The 18,069-nt window shown below is 38.8% G+C and overlaps 2 protein-coding genes across 4 annotated transcripts; both read left to right on the forward strand.

The window, feature by feature from the left end:
• The first annotated feature begins 4,674 nt into the window (after positions 1–4,674).
• LOC143851726 (uncharacterized) lies at positions 4,675–17,569 on the forward strand. 3 transcript variants are annotated; one of them, XM_077361214.1, is made up of 12 exons: positions 4,675–4,871; positions 5,106–5,156; positions 11,679–12,099; positions 12,222–12,407; positions 12,484–12,576; positions 12,655–12,756; positions 12,863–13,162; positions 13,254–13,328; positions 13,428–13,652; positions 13,749–14,054; positions 14,190–14,276; positions 17,267–17,569. In XM_077361214.1, exons 3-10 carry the CDS (start codon positions 11,689–11,691, stop codon positions 13,770–13,772), a joined length of 1,416 nt encoding a protein of 471 aa, XP_077217329.1. In that variant the 5' UTR covers positions 4,675–4,871; positions 5,106–5,156; positions 11,679–11,688; the 3' UTR covers positions 13,773–14,054; positions 14,190–14,276; positions 17,267–17,569. The 3 variants fall into 3 exon arrangements, with proteins under 3 accessions (XP_077217329.1, XP_077217338.1, XP_077217340.1); XM_077361223.1 differs by having other exon boundaries at positions 14,194–14,276; XM_077361225.1 differs by having other exon boundaries at positions 4,677–4,871; positions 11,731–12,099.
• On the forward strand, positions 7,435–11,298 carry LOC143865541 (uncharacterized). Its single transcript, XM_077375861.1, has 5 exons — positions 7,435–7,463; positions 7,567–9,903; positions 9,994–10,302; positions 10,384–10,483; positions 10,585–11,298. The coding sequence occupies exons 1-5, from the start codon at positions 7,435–7,437 to the stop codon at positions 11,296–11,298; spliced, it is 3,489 nt and encodes a 1,162-aa protein (XP_077231976.1).
• Positions 17,570–18,069: the final 500 nt, after the last annotated feature.

Here is an 18,069-nt window from a genome sequence, read left to right on the forward strand (position 1 = left end):
AATTTGATGATCTCACTCCTCACTTTATAAAAAAGTACAGTATGGCCCGCAACATAGGATGATCCAAACCGTTCATTAGATGGGCCACAGCCTAAATGGGATATGCCCCAAAAATCATTTCCACAATCTATAGAGGGACTGAATATTATAGGGTTGATCCTAGCCCTCTATAGATCGGAAGGTTAGGATGAACCTATGGAATTGATTTTTGGGGCACAACCAGTCATAAATACACTAGAGGCGGTTGTCCCAAGTAAAAATATGGGTGAGCACATCATGTTGGATTTATTTATTTTTTGAATAGTGTTGCTTTGGAGGTAAATTTATTTATTTATTTATTTTTGGTAATTTTAAATTGCTTTGCTATGATATAGTGTGTTGGGTTGGATGTATGTGAAAAGGGATTTGCTAGGGACCATCTTAGAAGGCATTTCACGGAGCGGCTGTTTGCATGAGAGTGCAGCTACATGGGTTCAGATTTTGTCTAATTCATCTGAGGTACCTGTTCTTTCCGGTTTAGAAATCTTTGTTTTTTTTATAAAAAACCAACCCGGCCCAACCCGACCCAAGATAGCTTGTTTGGTAGGGTAGAGTAGGGTAGGGTTCTGGAAAGCCCGACCCGAGTTGCAACTCCCTTTTTTGTGTCGTTCATTGATGCATATAAAATAATGAAAGGAAAGAAATGAGAAAAAGAAAAAATATGACTATCCGTAACAACAGACCAGTATGTTATAATTCAATTAGCTAGAACTGCATGTATTTACAAGTTTCTCCCTATGTTTTGATCCCGAGAAGGTATGCTAGAACTTGCTGACGATGATGGATACAGGTATTTATTTAACAAAAAACGAACAGAAGTGCCTTAGTCAGAAAGATCATAAAGATTGAGGTGAGATTAATTAATTTTGTAAGGTTCTTGTAATCGAAACTATCAAACCCATGGTACTACGTACATTCCAACTCAAAATATTTACCATCAGTACCATCTTTATATATTGCTTTTCTCCCGAACTGACATCACAGTTACAATTTACAAGTGAATGGAAGGGTAAGCAGAATTTAAAAAGATTAAAGAGAATTATTAGTCAATTTTACAATGTACAAATATCGGCACTTGGTAGGCCAATATAACATTAAAGAGATTAAAGAGAACGTCAAGCAATCCGTACGCATTATGCATGAAATGAGAATGTAAAAAAACCCGACCCAACCCGACTTGAGAAACTATGACAGGTAGGGTTGGGTGTAGGAATCTCAGGTATTTGAAAAAACAACCAACCCGACCGACCTGAGATAGCTTCTCGGGTAGGGTAGGGCTCTGGAAAACTCGACCCACGCTCCTGACCCAAGTTGAGTGTAAGCCTTCCACCTTGGGATAACCCGACCCGCCCAATCCGAAATAGCTTTTTGATTCATGCTCACTTTTGGGGCATGCTCTCAAATTTTTGGTGGGGCAAATAGCGAACATGGATCAAAATCCCACTGAGTGTCTTGGAACTGCATCTCCAACCTGAAGCCGAGGGAGCATTGTCCATGAAATCATTGGTAGAGGTGTGCTTTGCTTTCAAAATCAAAGTCCTGCATCCTTGGGAGCCAAACGTACCGTTAAAAGTGTTAGAGAAATAATTCTGTATCTGTTGGAAAGAAAAAGCAGTAACCAGTTTGCTTCAAAGCGCGAAATCGCTTTCCTTAAGACAGATTTTGCCCCCACTAGAAGTGTGCAAAGGGGATCCGTGAACTGCCTCCAAGATACAATGAAGCCAGTAGGAATGTCCTACTAATTTGACGACGCTATGCACAAGCGGAGTCAAATCCGAAATGCCCTTAGAATCTTACAAGCCTGAGAGAATCAGTCTAATTTCTGTTACTGCAGTATAACAGTAATTAGATAAACAATAAGAAAATAGTTTAGTAAAACGAATTTTGGTGGGAGCAAGAAAGAGAGTATAATGCACTAGAAGTCTTAAGAATTTATCCAGAAATCGGTAAATTCGATTGTACTTTGAAATAGTTGGGTTCTGCAACTTTTATAGAGCCTCTGGTGTCTTTTCAGTGTGAAAAGCACCCCTATATAGAGTCTTTCCAGATCGGTTTGAATTCTGGCCGTTAGATCGCGCCCATACGCGATTCAACGAACCAGATCAATCCTAGAGAGTCTGTTGGGATATTTAAATTCCCGTCCTCCCATCTAACCGTTAGATGATCCATCTATGGTACAGATCGCACCCCTTAGATCCTTGACCGTTGGGAAGGGACACAACCCAATGGATCGCACCCACTGACCGTTGGAGCACTGGGCCCGCTGGGCCGACCGTTGTGCTCGAATCAAAGCCCAACCCAATCGAACTATTCGACACTGGGCTTGGGCTTGATGGGCCTTTGAACTATTCGGCCCACCCACTAGACCGATCCACAATCGTCTAGATCCAAGGGTCCAGATCAGATCTGGAAAAATTAAAGGCTCCAATCGCTCCTCGCTACGATGCGGCGTGCGAAGTGCAAAGTGCGCCTAAAAAAGCGCCAATAAAGCGTCACTATGCGCCCTATAGCCCATTGCCCACGCCGCGCGTGCGCGAACGGTGCGTTGCACCGTCCCGCGGGTCCAACCATGGGTTCAACCCAATGTGCAATCAAACAAGTAATAGAAAAGTGTAGTGCTTTATAAGCCCTTCTCTTTCTTTTCTCTCATCCAATTTGAGACTATCTTTTCAACTACATTACACTATTCTCTTTCTCTTGCAAAAAGCAACTATTTCCAAAGAAAAGTTTTTCTTTTTCCAAAACACACTTAAAGAAAATATTTTTCAAAAATTGTTTTGACCAAAAACACTTGATTTTGAAAAATCTTTAACAATCCCCCACCATTTTTCAAAATCAAAAAAGATTTTCTCATCAGGCTTGGAATTTTTATGCATAAATAAAGGTATCTTTCGATTTGAACCTTTACTTAGTGAAAACACATCAAAGTTAACCAGAATTGCATAGTAGACATGTCTTTGAACTAGCGATTCTATTTGGTTAACCGGACACATCTCACACATAAGAATTTATCTCTTTAGGCAATTTCTAAAAAACCGACACATGAATTGGCCTTGTGTCTATATCTTGGTTTCATGAGTGCTCTAGAAACTAGCCAGGTCTCATAGGAAGCGGCACCACTCCCACACTCACATAGGTAGACTTATCAAGAGTGCCCCTGTAACTATAACACTCCAACACTTTGTTATAAGTCTATTAAGAGCTCAAATGCTCAGCCTTTCCCTTTTATACATTACAGGTACCAAGCACTTTACCTTGGGATGGAAATATAATATATATTATAGTGCTTGCAATCACTCCATATGATGTACTTTGACTCATTGAACTCAAGACTTGATATTTATTCAAGTGTTGAGTCGAGGTTCCATCATTGGTGACTATTTGGTAATGGCTTTAACCCCATCCCTAATGATGTTTTACACACCATATCTCTCGCAAGAGCTTTAGTAAATGGATCAGCCAAATTTTGGCTTGATCTCACAAAATCAATAGTTACTACTCTATTAGTAAGTAACTCTCTCACAGTACTGTGTCTAAGTCCTATATGCCTGGACTTACCATTATAAACATGATTATATGCCCTTGATAGTGTGGCCTGACTATCACAGTGGACATAAATCGATGGCATAGGATTAGGCCATAACGGAATTTCTAATAACAAATTCCGAAGCCATTCCGCCTCTTTACAACATGCTGCCAGAGCTATAAACTCTGCTTCCATAGTGGATGTTGAAATGCATGTTTGTTTCTTAGAGGCCCAGGAGACTGCTCCCCAACCAAGGGTGAAAATCCACCCACTGGTTGATGTATGATCTATACGTTCAGTTATCCAACTAGCGTCAGTGTATCCTTCTATTACAGTTGGATACCCACCATAACATAAACCATAGTCTATAGTTTTCTTTAAATATTTTAATACTCTATAGACTGCATTCCAATGAGAGAAATTTGGATTACTGGTAAACCTACTAAGCTTACCCACAGCAAATGCTATGTCTGGCCTAGTACAGGTCATAGCATACATAAGGCTACCAATCACACTAGCATACCCTAGTTGAGAAATAGTCCTTCTAGAATTAAGATATAACTTCCCACTAGGATCAAAAGGAGTTGAAGCAGGTGAACAATCAAAATGATTAAACTTTTTAAGAACTTTTTCAATATAATGTGACTGGGTTAGAATCAAACTACTGTTATGTCTTATGATTCTTATACCCAAGATCACATCTGCTTCACCCATATCTTTCATATCAAAGTTTTGAGATAAAAATAATTTAGTACTTTGAATACACACTACAACAAATTCCTCAATTACCAGCGGGATTTTAGCAGCGGTCTTGAAAACCGCTGTTGAAAGGGGGTCTTTACCCGCGGTAAATTTGACGACCGCTGGTGTATCGTCGGAGAAAACGATTAAACACTCGCGCCCTATTTTTTTTCTCTCCCGCTCCCTCTTTTCCTCTCCCGCGCTAACCCATATTTTCTCTCATGCCCTAGCTTTTCTCTCCCGCTCCCTCTTTTCCATCAGGATCCGCTAACGATTAGGAGCCGAAAACTGTGGAGAAACCCTAATTTACATTACCGATTGACGAAGGAGAAGAAACTGAGGAAGAGAGGGGGCTGATTTGGGGTTTTTTCCTTTATTTGCTAGGGTTTCAACATCCCTCTGCATTTGGTTCCATCTCCACGCCCTTCCTTGTTTTTGGCCACTGTCAAACGAAGAAGAAGGGGGCTGATTTGGGGTTTTTGGCCACTGTCAAACGAAGAAGAAGGGGGTTGATTTGGGGTTAGGGTTCCTTCTGGCCTGAGATATCTATCATCGTTCCAACAATGTGAGTCCCCTTGATTTCTCTTTTCTTTTTGAAAAAGGGTTTCAAGTTATTGCTTATTAGTTCCATCTCTCTCTATTTCTCTATAAATATGTGCCAAGGCTCTGTTTTTTGTTTTCACTTGTACCCATTTTCTGATTTTCGAGCTAGGGTTCCTTTGTATTTTCAGTTGTTTTTCATTTCATCTGTTAATAGATTTATGATTCTCTTTCCCTTTGGTAATTTCGGCAAGATTAGAGAAGGATAAGACAAAGGAGAAGAAAAGAAGAAAAGGAATCTTAAGTAGAGGTAACTTTTGTTTCTTTTTCCTTAATTTTACTAGTTTTGTCATGATATTTGTGATCTGGTTTGGTGTTTATTTTATTTTGTTATCTCTATGGATCTTCTCCTAATTGAGTCTCAAATTTCACAGACTTTTTTTCCATTTTAAAGGATCGATTTCCAATCTTACTATTAGATATTTGATGTCCACATATTCATGTTTACACCAGGTTGAATTATTTTTCTCATATGCGCATGGTTTTTAGAGCAGTCCCATACACTTTCTGTTGATGCAGGAGAGCACTGAGATGTATGAAATCATTCATTAAAAATCTGATTGTATTATCTGGTTGTTGATGTGGATAAAGTTAACTTGACTTCAATTGAGTAAAGTACTTTACAATCATGCTGAAGACATTAGTGGATGTAAGCAAGTTTTGCTTGTCCAACTCTGATAGATATAAAGTCACAACTACAGATATGAAAAATGAAAAGTTTCCTCTGTGCCACTACCCTAAGGCCCTGTTTGGATTGCAAGAATTTTTTGGAAAAGTTTGGAACAGAAAAAATTGTTTGATTACATATGAAAAAAGTGACTTGCACCTCTACATTTGAATTTTTATTTATAGGGACCTTTAATTTATAATGAGATCCTGATGCAATCCCGGAAGAGATTGCAGCGAGATACAGCTGTTGTGTTAACTTAAATTTTTTTACAGTGATATACAGCTGCTGTGATTTGATTAGGGTGATAAAACAGGTACTCATATATAGATTTTGAATTTTTGCCTGAATGTTCCCTTGGCAAGTTAAGTAACATTTAATCTGAAAAGCCAACAGACTAGTGTAGCCACATAATCTTATTGGGGCTGTTCTCCACGGGGATACTTGCATAAGCTGTCCATGGGTTAGGTTATCCTGCTGGGATAATTTTTATCTTGAAATTATCATGCCGCTGTTCACCAAGTTTGTTCTAGGTATATTTTATCCAAGAAGAAAGGTCGACTTGAACGGAGAATAGCAAGACTATTTAAGGGTAAAATAAACCCCGACTTGTTATACCCATTGAGAACAGAGCCATTAGGAAGTTCCTGAGACTGGAGAAATAACCCATAAATGGTATGAAAATTAGGTAATCCATTCAAGAATTTATTCAAATCATAATTGTCAGCATCCACTTTTTTTTAACCGGGGATTTATCCAGAAATGTGGATGGCACCTTAAATTTTATTAATATGATAAAAAAAAGTTCTAAGAGGGGGACACACCACCCAACCTCCAAACCCAAAGATAAATAATGAACTAAAGATTGCCTCTATAGCTTGTAATTCCCATTGTATCACAACAAACTACACCCTTAGTCTCTATAGGTAACTCCTTTCATGAAGTAGACATTTTGTTATGTCTATTTTTACAAGCGAAATTTGCTATAGAGTCTGCTGCTCGATTAGCTTCTTTGTAATGGTGGGAGGTTGTAGAAGCCTAAATTAGTAATCAATTTCTCGTTAGAAATAAAGAATCGACTAGGGAGTGTTACCCCTTACCAAGAATGATGTTGATCAAGACTTTATGATTCAATCCACATTCATTGAATCCCCCTAGTTTGGCAGTATTGTAAGCATCCACTAGACAGTGTCGTGATATAGCAGATCAGTCATCCAATCATCTATCAAGAGTGATTTGAAAATTCAGGCAAATCCATGTAATTCATCTAACAAGGGTCACCCATGCCTTTACATACAAGATAGCAAAATCATGGGTATTTTTTTATTGGAAAGGGACTAGTCCAACTTAGCAAGGGAGACCAATTCCTTGACGATGCTTCATCAAGTTGTGATCCCGTCTGCATATTACTTGTGCATGTGGAACAACCAATTACTCCAAAAGCTTAAGCCGTTAGAGTTGTGTTATTTAATCATTTATACTTCCAAATCTAACTTATTTTGGCACTAGTGATTGAAGGAAAAGTATCTATCTTGATGGTCTTAAGAGGCTAGAACCAGATAAGCTCATGTGCCGCGAGCACATCGCTTCCACATGTTTATCTGTCATCACCGGCTCAGCGTGGTTTCTTTAAATCACTCATCTTCTTTATCAAAAGATGTTAAAGTTTAAAGGGATATGCACTCATCGTCTTTCAGCTGCAGGTTTGGCTCCAGAGGAGCCTCTAAAGAACTTAAAGAGAGTTGATTTCCCCTGCTTTGGGTCTACATCTGCGTATGGCTAGCAAAAGATAATAGGATAGGCCATAGAATAGAGATTCCCCTGCTTTGGGTCTACTTCTACGGAAAAATCTCAAAAAGTGATGGATCGAAGTTGGATCCAACTTCCAAGGTATGACTATGATAGCGTTTAGGTTTTTCAAATGTGGAAGAACTTGGATTGATTATGTATAATTTTAATATGTTTAATTTGTGTTCACTTTTGGATACAATAGGAATAACCCGGCGTACGAGGAAGGAGTTTCTCAATTTCTTAACTTCGCGTTTACTCATGGAGCTCATGGAGGAAAGATATTTTGCCCATGTAACAAATGCGGCAACGTTAGATTGGTTGATCGAGAAGAGGCCGAGGGACATTTGTTGTGGAATGGGATGCTCTTGGGCTACAGTAGATGGGTTAATCATGGGGAAGGGTCATCTCGTGCTGTGAGTAATAATGAATACCAAGCACCTCATGAACCAATTATACAAGATGAAATGCACGAACTATTGAATGATATACACCCAAGATCGAGCCATGATCATGATAATAGACCACTAGATGAGGAGGGTCATTCAGCAGATGCACGTATGGACGAGCTTAATGGAGATGCGGATAAGTTTTTTAAACTATTACAAGATGCGGAGCAAAAATTATACCCAGGAAGCAAGTTCACTAAATTATCCTTCGTGGTTCGATTGTTTCACATAAAGTGTCTTAATGGGTGGAGCAACAAATCATTCACCATGTTGCTTGAGTTGTTGAAAGAGGTACTTCCTGAGGGTGAAGCATTACCGAAGTCCTTTTATGAAACGAAGAAGATTATTAGGGATTTGGGCCTCCATTATGACAAAATAGATGCATGCCCCAATGATTGTATGCTATACTGGAAGGAAGCCTCCAATGATTCTCAATGTCGTATTTGTGGGGCTTCAAGGTGGAAAACAATTGAAGGGAATTCAGATGAACAGAGAACCCATTCATCCACAAGAGAGCAGAAAGTTCCTGCAAAGATTTTGCGTCATTTTCCTTTGAAGCCAAGGTTGCAGAGGTTGTATATGTCAACTAAAACGGCTTCTTTCATGACATGGCATTATGAGAACCGTACCAAAGACGATATATTAAGGCATCCTACAGACTCTACGGCCTGGCAAACTTTTGACTACATATATAAGTGGTTTTCTTCTGAACCTCGCAATGTTAGACTTGGATTAGCAAGCGACGGCTTCAATCCATTTAGGACGATGAGTATTGCTCACAGCACATGGCCCGTTGTGCTCATTCCATATAATCTTCCACCATGGATGTGTATGAAGCAACCATATATAATGTTGTCATTGTTAATTCCTGGCCCTTCTAGTCCCGGGAATGACATTGATGTCTACTTACAACCTCTGATCGAAGAGTTGAAGGAATTATGGGTGTCAGGTTTGCAGACTTATGACGCATCGAGGCAGGAGACATTTCAGATGCATGCATCACTTTTGTGGACGATTAACGACTTCCCTGCATATGCTAACTTGTCGGGATGGAGCACCAAAGGGAAACTGGCCTGTCCTTCTTGTAACAAGGACACATGTTCTCTGCGTTTGAAGCATGGAAGGAAGTTTTGTTATATGGGACACCGACGATTCTTAGAGGCCAACCACAGATTTCGGTCTGATAAGTCTTCTTTTAATGGCACTAAGGAGAAGAGGTTAGCTCCGATTCCCCTATCAGGGACACAGGTACTGGATCAACTACAAAGCATTAACATCACATTTGGCAAGAAGCGAGATACCGGTGCAAAAAAGCAAGGTAAACGTGGGAAGAAGAGGGTCCAAGAGGAGAGTCCCTTGGAGGAAAACAGTTCTGCCTCCGCTGCTAAGAAAAAAGAGAAGCCTCCTAAGGAGCATAATTGGAAGAAAAAAAGTATATTTTTCAGTCTTCCTTACTGGGAATCGCTCTTATTGCGCCACAACCTAGATGTGATGCACATTGAGAAGAATGTTTGCGACAGTGTAATTGGTACATTATTGAATATTGAAGGGAAAACAAAGGACAGTGTAAAAGCACGATTAGATTTACAAGAAATGGGACTGAGAAGGACACTTCACCCAGTGACTACTATAAGGAATAAAACATACTTGCCCCCAGCATGCTTCACAATGTCTCCAAAGGAGAAAGAGGTTCTTTGCAACATCCTGAAGGATGTCAAGCTTCCAGATGGCTATTCCTCAAATATCTCGCGACGTGTGAATGTTCGAGAGCGCAAGATTTCGGGATTGAAGAGTCATGATTGTCATGTTTTGATGCAGCAGCTACTTCCATTAGCTATACGCTCATCATTGCCTAAGAACGTCAGCTCCGTATTGATTGAGCTATGTAACTTCTTCAAAGAATTATGTTCAAAAGTCCTCAATGTAGGCGACCTCCTCAAACTACAAGATAGGATTGCACTAACACTTTGTCATATGAAGAGGATATTCCCTCCTGCCTTTTTTGATATTATGGTGCATTTACCTATTCATTTAGCAGATGAGGCAATGTTGGCTGGACCGGTACAATACCGATGGATGTACCCCATAGAGAGGTATGCACAGTTCATCAAAAAATTTGATTCGATCTTGAAGGTTTTTATAAATTCATATTAGTGAAAGTAATGCACGCTGTGATTGTGTAGGTACCTTCTGACATTAAAGTCATATGTGCGCAATAGAAGTCGTCCCGAGGGATCTATTGCAGAGGGGTACCTGGCAGAAGAATGTTTGACGTTTTGTTCAAGATATTTGGAAGGTGTTGAATCAAAGTTGAATCGGCCGGTAAGGAATGATGAAGATGCACATGTTGAAATGGAAGAAGGATTTTCTATATTCTCACTAGCAGGACGCCCTCTAGGCGAAGTTAAGAGTTGCCCTTTAGATCAAACCACAATTGAACAGGCACATCGATATGTTCTCTTCAACTGCCCTGCAGTTATTCCATTTATTGCGTAAGCCAATTAAATTGTCTTTAATCTATTCGGTAAATACTTGGAAACTCTTTTCTCTTGCGTACATTAATGCTTATGCAGAGAACATGTAAACCATATTCAAAGGCTGCATCCTCGTGCTAGGGCAAGGGATATAGAGCAAATTCACAATAAAAAATTTCCAACTTGGTTTGGCACACATGTCAGCTCACACCCACATTAAGCTACTCTTCAACTTTGTTTAGCATACACGTTGGTCTTTGCTAATCATTATCAAATTTTGAATAGGTTCAAAATTTGCAGCGGACAAGGAGTGAGCATATATCAGAAAAGCTTAGATGGTTAGCTGGGGGGCCAGCGCCCGTCGCTAGGAAATACAAAGGGTTTATTAGTAAAGGTTTCCGCTTTCACACGAAGGCTCGCGAACAGAAAAGGAAAACACAGAATTGTGGAGTTGTTGTCACTGCAAATACAAGAAGTTTTTCAAGTGCCAGGGATCAGAATCCAATAGCAGGAGATATTAGTTATTATGGTATTTTAACAGATATCATTGAACTTAACTACTTTGGACGCCTGAAGGCATTGCTTTTCAAATGTGATTGGTTTGATGTTGTAACGCCGAACAGGGGAATAAAAATAGATGCGTTCGGTTATACAGTTGTAAATATGACACGTCATATTTATAAAAATGAACCTTTTGTCTTTGCATCTCAAGCTGAGCAAGTATTCTACGTGCAAGATCACCCCGGTAACAAAGACTGGCATGTGGTTGTGAAGACAAAACCTAGGGACTTGTATGAGATACATGGGAACAATGATGAGGGAGATGTCCAGACCGAGGCAGCAGAAATCCAAATTTTGGAAGACGTAAATAGCTGGGAACGAATAGATATAGTAGGGACAGAAATTGATGAACCGTTGGAACAATTGACCCAGGCAATACCAGATGATGAAGAATGTGATACAGATTCAGATGATAGTGACGGCGATGAGAGTCCCTTTGCCAACGATAAATAAACGGGATCATATCTCTTTCTCTATTTGTTGTACTGCTTTGATGGTTGATTTGTTTGAATTTTGACAAAATGTCGCTCTTTTCTTAATGTTCTTACATTTGTAGACTTTGTGTAGTGGAAAACTTGTACCTGTTCTTTTTCTAAGAAATGGTTGAGGGGGTATCATATTTGGGAGTTTTGAATCACTAAATGTTGCTCTATTCTTAATGTTCTTAAATTTATAGGCTTTGTTTACTAAAATACTTACACCTGCTATCTTTTGAAATTTGATGGATACATTATCATCTCCACTTAAATGTCAAATCGTTAAATTGTTATCAATTTGCAATAGTTGTATGCTTATTATTTAAGATATCAATCTCAATTGTTAAACATGTACAGCTGATCAGACATGAGGAAACGCAATCTCACTATGCCGCCCTCACATTCTCAGGCCCAAGATACACATGATGATTCCCAGGTAGGACAGGGGGATGAGCAGACCGAGGATATGGATGACCAGGTCGGGCACTTGCATACACAGCCCTCCTCTGTTCCTGAGACACAGGATGTTGCCTCCTCGTCGAGGAGGTCTTGGAAGAGACGTGGTCCCACGTACTGCAAAGATACATGGGGACGCCCTAGGAGCCAAAGGAAGAGAGTAGTGTTTAATAAATTTGGCCAGCCCGTAGGAAAAATAGGGAAAAAATTCACAAGTTTCTTGGGCACTGTAGCAAGACTTGGTGCTAAGTTACCAATTGACCAATTCGACTGGAGGCAAGTGCCTAACGAAAAGAAAGAAGATGCGTGGGAAGTTGTTCAGGTACGATGAAAATAAATTGTATTATTAACTTCCTACAAGTTATTTTAGGAAGTTAGTATTATTTTGATTTTAACTTTTGTTATAATTCCATGGTATTAAAGACTTCTTACATGTCAATTTAGGATTACTATGATGTTGATGAGATGCATAAGAGTTGGACATTGAGTAATATCGGTACAAAATGGAAAGATTGGAAGTGTTATTTGAGAAAAACTTACTTCGATCCTGGTTTCCCATGCACGGATGATAGAGTAATTGGTGACCAGTGGACGGGTCTCTGCGCCCATTGGCAGTCATCGCTTGCTCAGGTAAAATGCAATCTTATTTTGGTTTTAACATTAATATAAAAAAATTAACATTATTATATTTGGTTGCTAATTTCAGAAGCGCAGTATAACGAACAAGGCTAACCGATCCAAACAAGTGATGATGCACACAAATGGGACTCAGAGCTTCGCATGTAAACGCTATGATCTGGTAATTTCATGAACTTCTAATTTAATTCCTCATTTATATATTGGTTTTGACATGATAAAATTGTTTTCCTGTTGACAGGAGAAAGGAAGTGGCAAGGTTCTTAGCCGCCCTGAACTATTCAAGCTTACTCATACGAAGAAAAATGGGAAGATTGTTGATAAAGCGTCAGAGGATCTGATAGTATGTTATTAAATATAATGTGCCAATACTATATGCTATATTTTTATTTATTTGGCCGGTTTTATGTTAAGCTTTATTTCTATTGTTTTTTTTTTCTTATTTTCAGAAAAAGTTTACACAGTACGAGATGGAGCATCCTGAGTCTTCCAGTAGCAACAGTGCAATTTCCAAAGACGACGCTTTTGCCCATTTCATGGGATCAGAGAGACATGGCAGGGTACGGATGATGGGGTTTGGTACGACCCCAACTAATTGTTTTGGGCCATCACCGAATCGCATGGATTATCGGAGAATGATTGAAGAAGAGCGAAATGACAAAGAACAAATTAGGGAGGATTTTCGCCAGTTTAAGGAGGAGGTGACCCAGCAGCTTCAGAATTTCATGTCAAATTTCAGTGGTAGCCAGGTAATGTTTGAAATTATGTTGCATACAAGTAAGATACAAAATTGTAAAATGAGTTTTTTTACATAGCGTTTCTATTTTATAATAATTTTAGAATACTGCCGATGCGACTCCATCACGAGATGTGACTTCCCCCCCTGCAAGTCACCCGCCTTGCTCCTCCACAGAGGTATAATTGATTTTACATTTTCATGCAGCTAATTCCAATACTTGACTGCTATCATTGACTGTGTAATTTGCAAGTTTTCATTTCCTTAATGTTGCCTAGGTTATTTTGATGAGCTTGGCACGACCGGGGATTGAATTGGCGAAAGGACTTCTTGTGAGCGAAGATCCGGCGACGATAGTTGATGGCACACCGATTGGGCCAGGGTTCTCTCTTGTTAGTGTCAGGGTTATAATAGTGGGTGATGAACTTCTGATAAGACCATCAGGACGACGGAAAACTATTAGAGACGTGGCTGGAGGACATGTCGTTTGGCCATCTTTTTGTGTAAGTTTATGATATAATTTTGGTTTTTAATATATTTTTTTATCATATATTTACTAATCGTTTTCTTTATTTTTGTTTTTTTTACTTTCTTTGCAGGTTAAAGAAGCATCGAGCAATTAAGTTACTTTTATGTTTGTAGTACCTTTTTGTAGTTATGGACTTCGATGTTATCTGTTTTTTGTAGTTATGAATGATGAGTGACATCATCATTGGGGACATGCTAAACTATAGATAATCTTTCCTTTCTGATGTAATTTTTCTTTACTTTCCTTGATGATGTAACTTTTACCTTTAGGAATTCAGTGTAAATAAGAAGTTATCAAGTTGTGGATGGGTCATGAGTCGAGAGTTGAGAAGTTGTTGCTCACTTTCCCTACAAACACGAGATCTACGATGAGAAAGGTAGTTCCCATCTATTAGCATTAGTGTAAATTTGGGAATTTGGCATATATTTTAGTATGCCTTCATGTGTTTATTGTGTTTTATGTTTAGTGTTCTTAGATTTCTCTTGCTTCTTAACATACTTACACTGTGTAGGTAGGGTGGGGAAATGTAGATTTTCTACTACCTTTCGGTAGAGTCTAGAGTGCTACAGAAGGCTTTATTCATGGATTGGATGAAAAGGTACCCTTTCTTTAATACTAGCTTATGCATATTTTAGTTGAGTTTTTGAACAACTGATCAGTCATTATACACTTGCTTATGGCCGTAATTTGTATGGATGATTTCAAATCTGTAAATGTTTAGCTTCTTTTATGCTTCTCTGTTGTATAGTTTTGGTGAATTTTAGGCTATTGAATGAGATAAAAGCTTTAGGTTGAAACCTGTTTGGGTGAACAAGTGAAATGATTTTCCACAAATTGAGTTAAATCCCATACAAAATTTAATAATATCATCAGTAATCATTTGTTTATTTCCATTGTTTCTTGTCTCTATGGTTGTTAATGATAAGTTGATAGCTTGGTGGCTGTGAAGCTATTTCCTAATGGCCATTTAACTTGCCCACCTGTTTGGGACTGTGTGGTTGGAATTTGCAACTTTATTAAGAAGCTAATAGAGAGCTTATAATAGGAAAATACGCTTTTTCAGCCATTATCGTCAAGACCCAAACCCTCTTCCATTTTTCGTTTAGAAAATTCAGCAGAGAGAGTTGAGAATGGCTAAGATTCAGAGAGAGAAAGACAGTAGAGGAGAAATCTAATTGTCACTATCTTTGTATTTGAGTTTATGATTGTCTTCTCGCAATTCGTTTGTCTAACTGAGATTCTCTCCATTATGCACATAGGACATGTCATTTGGGGACCATTTCTTTATGATGTATGTGTCGACTGTTTACGACAGATTTATAGGGAGCAGAAATTATTTGGGCATCATTTTAGCCCCTATTTGTGTTAACCCATAATTCAGCCCCAGTTTGTGCATGATTCAAGCCATGAATCAGCCCCTGTTTTTGCAGATTCAACCCATGAATCAGCCCCTATTTTTGCAGATTCAACCCATGAATCAATCCCTGTTTTGAGCACACTTCAGCCCATGAGTTGCCCCTGTTTCATGCACGTTTTAAGCACATTTCAGCCCCTATTTTGAGCACAATTCAGCCCATGAGTTGCCCCTGTTTCATGCACGTTTTAAGCACATTTCAGCCCCATTTTAAGCACATTTCAGCCCCTATTTTGAGCACAATTCAGCCCATCTTCAGTCCTAATTTTAAGCAATTCAGCCCCTGATTTTGGTTAGAGTAGGGTTCTGAGACTAAGAGACAAAGGGGGTACAAATCTGTCTAGTGTTTTGGATGCTTTGTCGATGGATCTGCCTTTAGGTGCATGGCCAAAGCATATCATGTCAGTGTCTGTCTACTCAGTTCTGCAGTAGAAGTTGGCTTCAGTTCTATTAACATTTAACTTGAACCCTATCATTTGTTTACAACTTAGAATGCATACCAAACCTCACCTTCCTCGCGGAATTCAACCTCCGGAACAACACATTCCATGGAGAAATCCCTCAAGAAATTGGTCGATTGTCCCAATTGCAGACTCTCAATCTTAGCAGGAATTTTTTTCAAGGTGAGATTCCAACCAACTTGAGCCATTGCACTCAACTCAAGACCATTGACTTAACTCACAATGAGCTTGTTGGAAAAATTCCTGCTGAGGTTCTTACCTCTCTTTCAAAGCTTCGTATACTGTATCTTGCATATAACAATCTCACAGCAAGCATCCCGCCTTCTGTTCGGAACCTTTCATCTCTCACTGATCTTTATCTAAGCAACAATTCTCTGGAGGGATGAATTCCAGACGAGCTAGGCCGAATAGCAGGTTTGGAATATCTTCAAATTGATAACAATGAACTGTCTGGTATGATTCCTACCACAGTTTACAATCTCTCATCTTTACTACTTTTTGATGTGACGGGGAACCAATTTTTTGGTAGCCTTCCACCCGACTTGGGCCTCACTCTGCCAAGCCTTCAGTATCTTTATGTAGGAGAGATCCAATTTAATGGACCCATACCAATTTCATTATCCAATGCTTCGGGGCTCATAGAAATCGAATTTATTAAGTGTAATTTTGATGGGTCTGTGCCTTTGGATGCCTTAAAAATAACTTGCATATATCTTATATGCACATGCTTTTGAAGTTCAAATGATTATTTGATAATAAAAAATGATACAGTTAATGGATTACTGTTCAATTCATAACAAAAAATTCATTTGGATTATAAAATCATCAACTTTATCACCGACTTGAATAGTAAAAACTGACATGTTTATGTTTTCTTAAGCAAATGGAATCATCCAATCAATGGCATAAGCGGTTATACACCCATTAATTGGTGTATACTCAATATGTACCTAGCCTGTTGTGATTTCACTCGATCAGAGAACTGGGTCCACCTCAAATTAGGTAGTTGTCTGACTCAACAAGAAGGCCCTTGCTGGTGGTGGAGCCCATCATTAGGTTACAGTTAGATCTTCATATAAAGATGACACACTACACCATTCAATTGTCAGCCTGAAGAGCCACAGTTTTTTTTTAATCCGGATTTGTGCACTAAGGCTCCGGGCTACATAAGACTCTAAAGAGAAAAACTCAATCATCCTTCCCTCTTTTTACTATGGAAAAGTTAGACAAGATGTCTTAATTGATCTCTGATCTATCATATTGGTGGGATAAAAGGATTGTGCCCCATAAGGGTACTGAATTAGCTACCACATGGGGCCCTGTCTAGTGGAAAAATTATGTGACCCACTTGTGGAATGAGGGAGATCGACACGTGAATTGCATGATTTTCAATTAAGGGTAAGTGGGTCCAATTGCTTTCCTCCAATGGGATCCCTCAAAATAGCTAGTCTTAACTGCACATCATAGATATTTAAAAGATTCTCTGACTTTTCCTTTATTGACTCCTTTTTTTTTTTTTGGCTCCAAAGCCTTCCATCATAACTATAGTGTTTGCAAAGTATTTGAATGTTTATACATTATGTTTGCAAAGCCTTCCAACTTTGGTAACCTTTGTTTTTAATTTATTTCAAGTTTTTTGTATTCAATTGTATGATAAAATGTGAAATTTCGTCAGTATATATTACTTATATGTCTATCTTCTTGATTTTTCAGGAATCCAAACTGAAGGCATCAAGAATGCACATCTACATTCGAAGAGGCGGTCCAAACTATCAACCTGGGCTGAAAAAAATGCGGGCTTTGGGTGTGGAACTTAAATGTCGCACTTGTAGCCTTTAAGGCATCCCCATTGATTTGATCCATCCTTTATTTAACATCTTTTGTGTTAAATAAATTAAAAGTTATTTTGTCAAAGTCTACAGGTTCTATACTTTTGTAAAGCATGTTTTGCATGTGTTACAAGTTATATATTTTTGTGAAGATTATATTTTTGTGTGACAGGTTGTAAATTTTCTCTATGTGTGACAGGTTGGTTATATATGTGTGACAGGTTATATATGTGTACACAGGTTCAGCGTTTCTGTATTTAAAAAAAATAAAATTCCCACTTTTACCAGCGGTTATAACCGCTGGTATATATAACCCACGTATACCAGCGGTTTAAACCGCTAGTATTTAGCGACATATACCAGCGGTTATAACCGCTGGTAATTATTGGAATACAGTAGCGGTGTTATTAGCCACATTTTACACCGCTGGTATATATCGACATATACCAGCAGTTATAACCGCTGGTAATTGTAACAATACAGTAGCGGTGTTATTACTTACGGTTTACACCGCTGGTATATGTTGACATATACTAGCGATTATAACCGCTGGTAATTATTACAACAGTAGCGGTGTTATTACCCACGGTTTCCACCGCTGGTATATGTCGACATATACCAGCGATTATAACCGCTGGTAATTATTACAATACAGTAGCGGTGTTATTAGCCACGGTTATAACCGCT

The sequence above is a fragment of the Tasmannia lanceolata genome, unplaced genomic scaffold, assembly GCF_043159265.1.
Source record: "Tasmannia lanceolata isolate RefF3 unplaced genomic scaffold, GAP_Taslan_0.1 ptg000003l, whole genome shotgun sequence".
NCBI lineage: Eukaryota > Viridiplantae > Streptophyta > Magnoliopsida > Canellales > Winteraceae > Tasmannia > Tasmannia lanceolata.

What these genes read in the sequence shown, in the direction of transcription:
- LOC143851726 (XM_077361214.1), top strand. Translation starts at nt 11,689, where the DNA reads ATGAGGAAACGCAATCTCACTATGCCGCCCTCACATTCTCAGGCCCAA. An exon ending in AAGCGTCAGAGGATCTGATA is followed by an intron (nt 12,757 to 12,862) that starts GTATGTTATTAA and finishes TCTTATTTTCAG; the next exon opens with AAAAAGTTTACACAGTACGA. An exon ending in CGCCTTGCTCCTCCACAGAG is followed by an intron (nt 13,329 to 13,427) that starts GTATAATTGATT and finishes AATGTTGCCTAG; the next exon opens with GTTATTTTGATGAGCTTGGC.
- LOC143865541 (XM_077375861.1), top strand. Translation starts at nt 7,435, where the DNA reads ATGGATCGAAGTTGGATCCAACTTCCAAG. An exon ending in AGTTGGATCCAACTTCCAAG is followed by an intron (nt 7,464 to 7,566) that starts GTATGACTATGA and finishes TGGATACAATAG; the next exon opens with GAATAACCCGGCGTACGAGG. An exon ending in GCAGTTATTCCATTTATTGC is followed by an intron (nt 10,303 to 10,383) that starts GTAAGCCAATTA and finishes ATGCTTATGCAG; the next exon opens with AGAACATGTAAACCATATTC.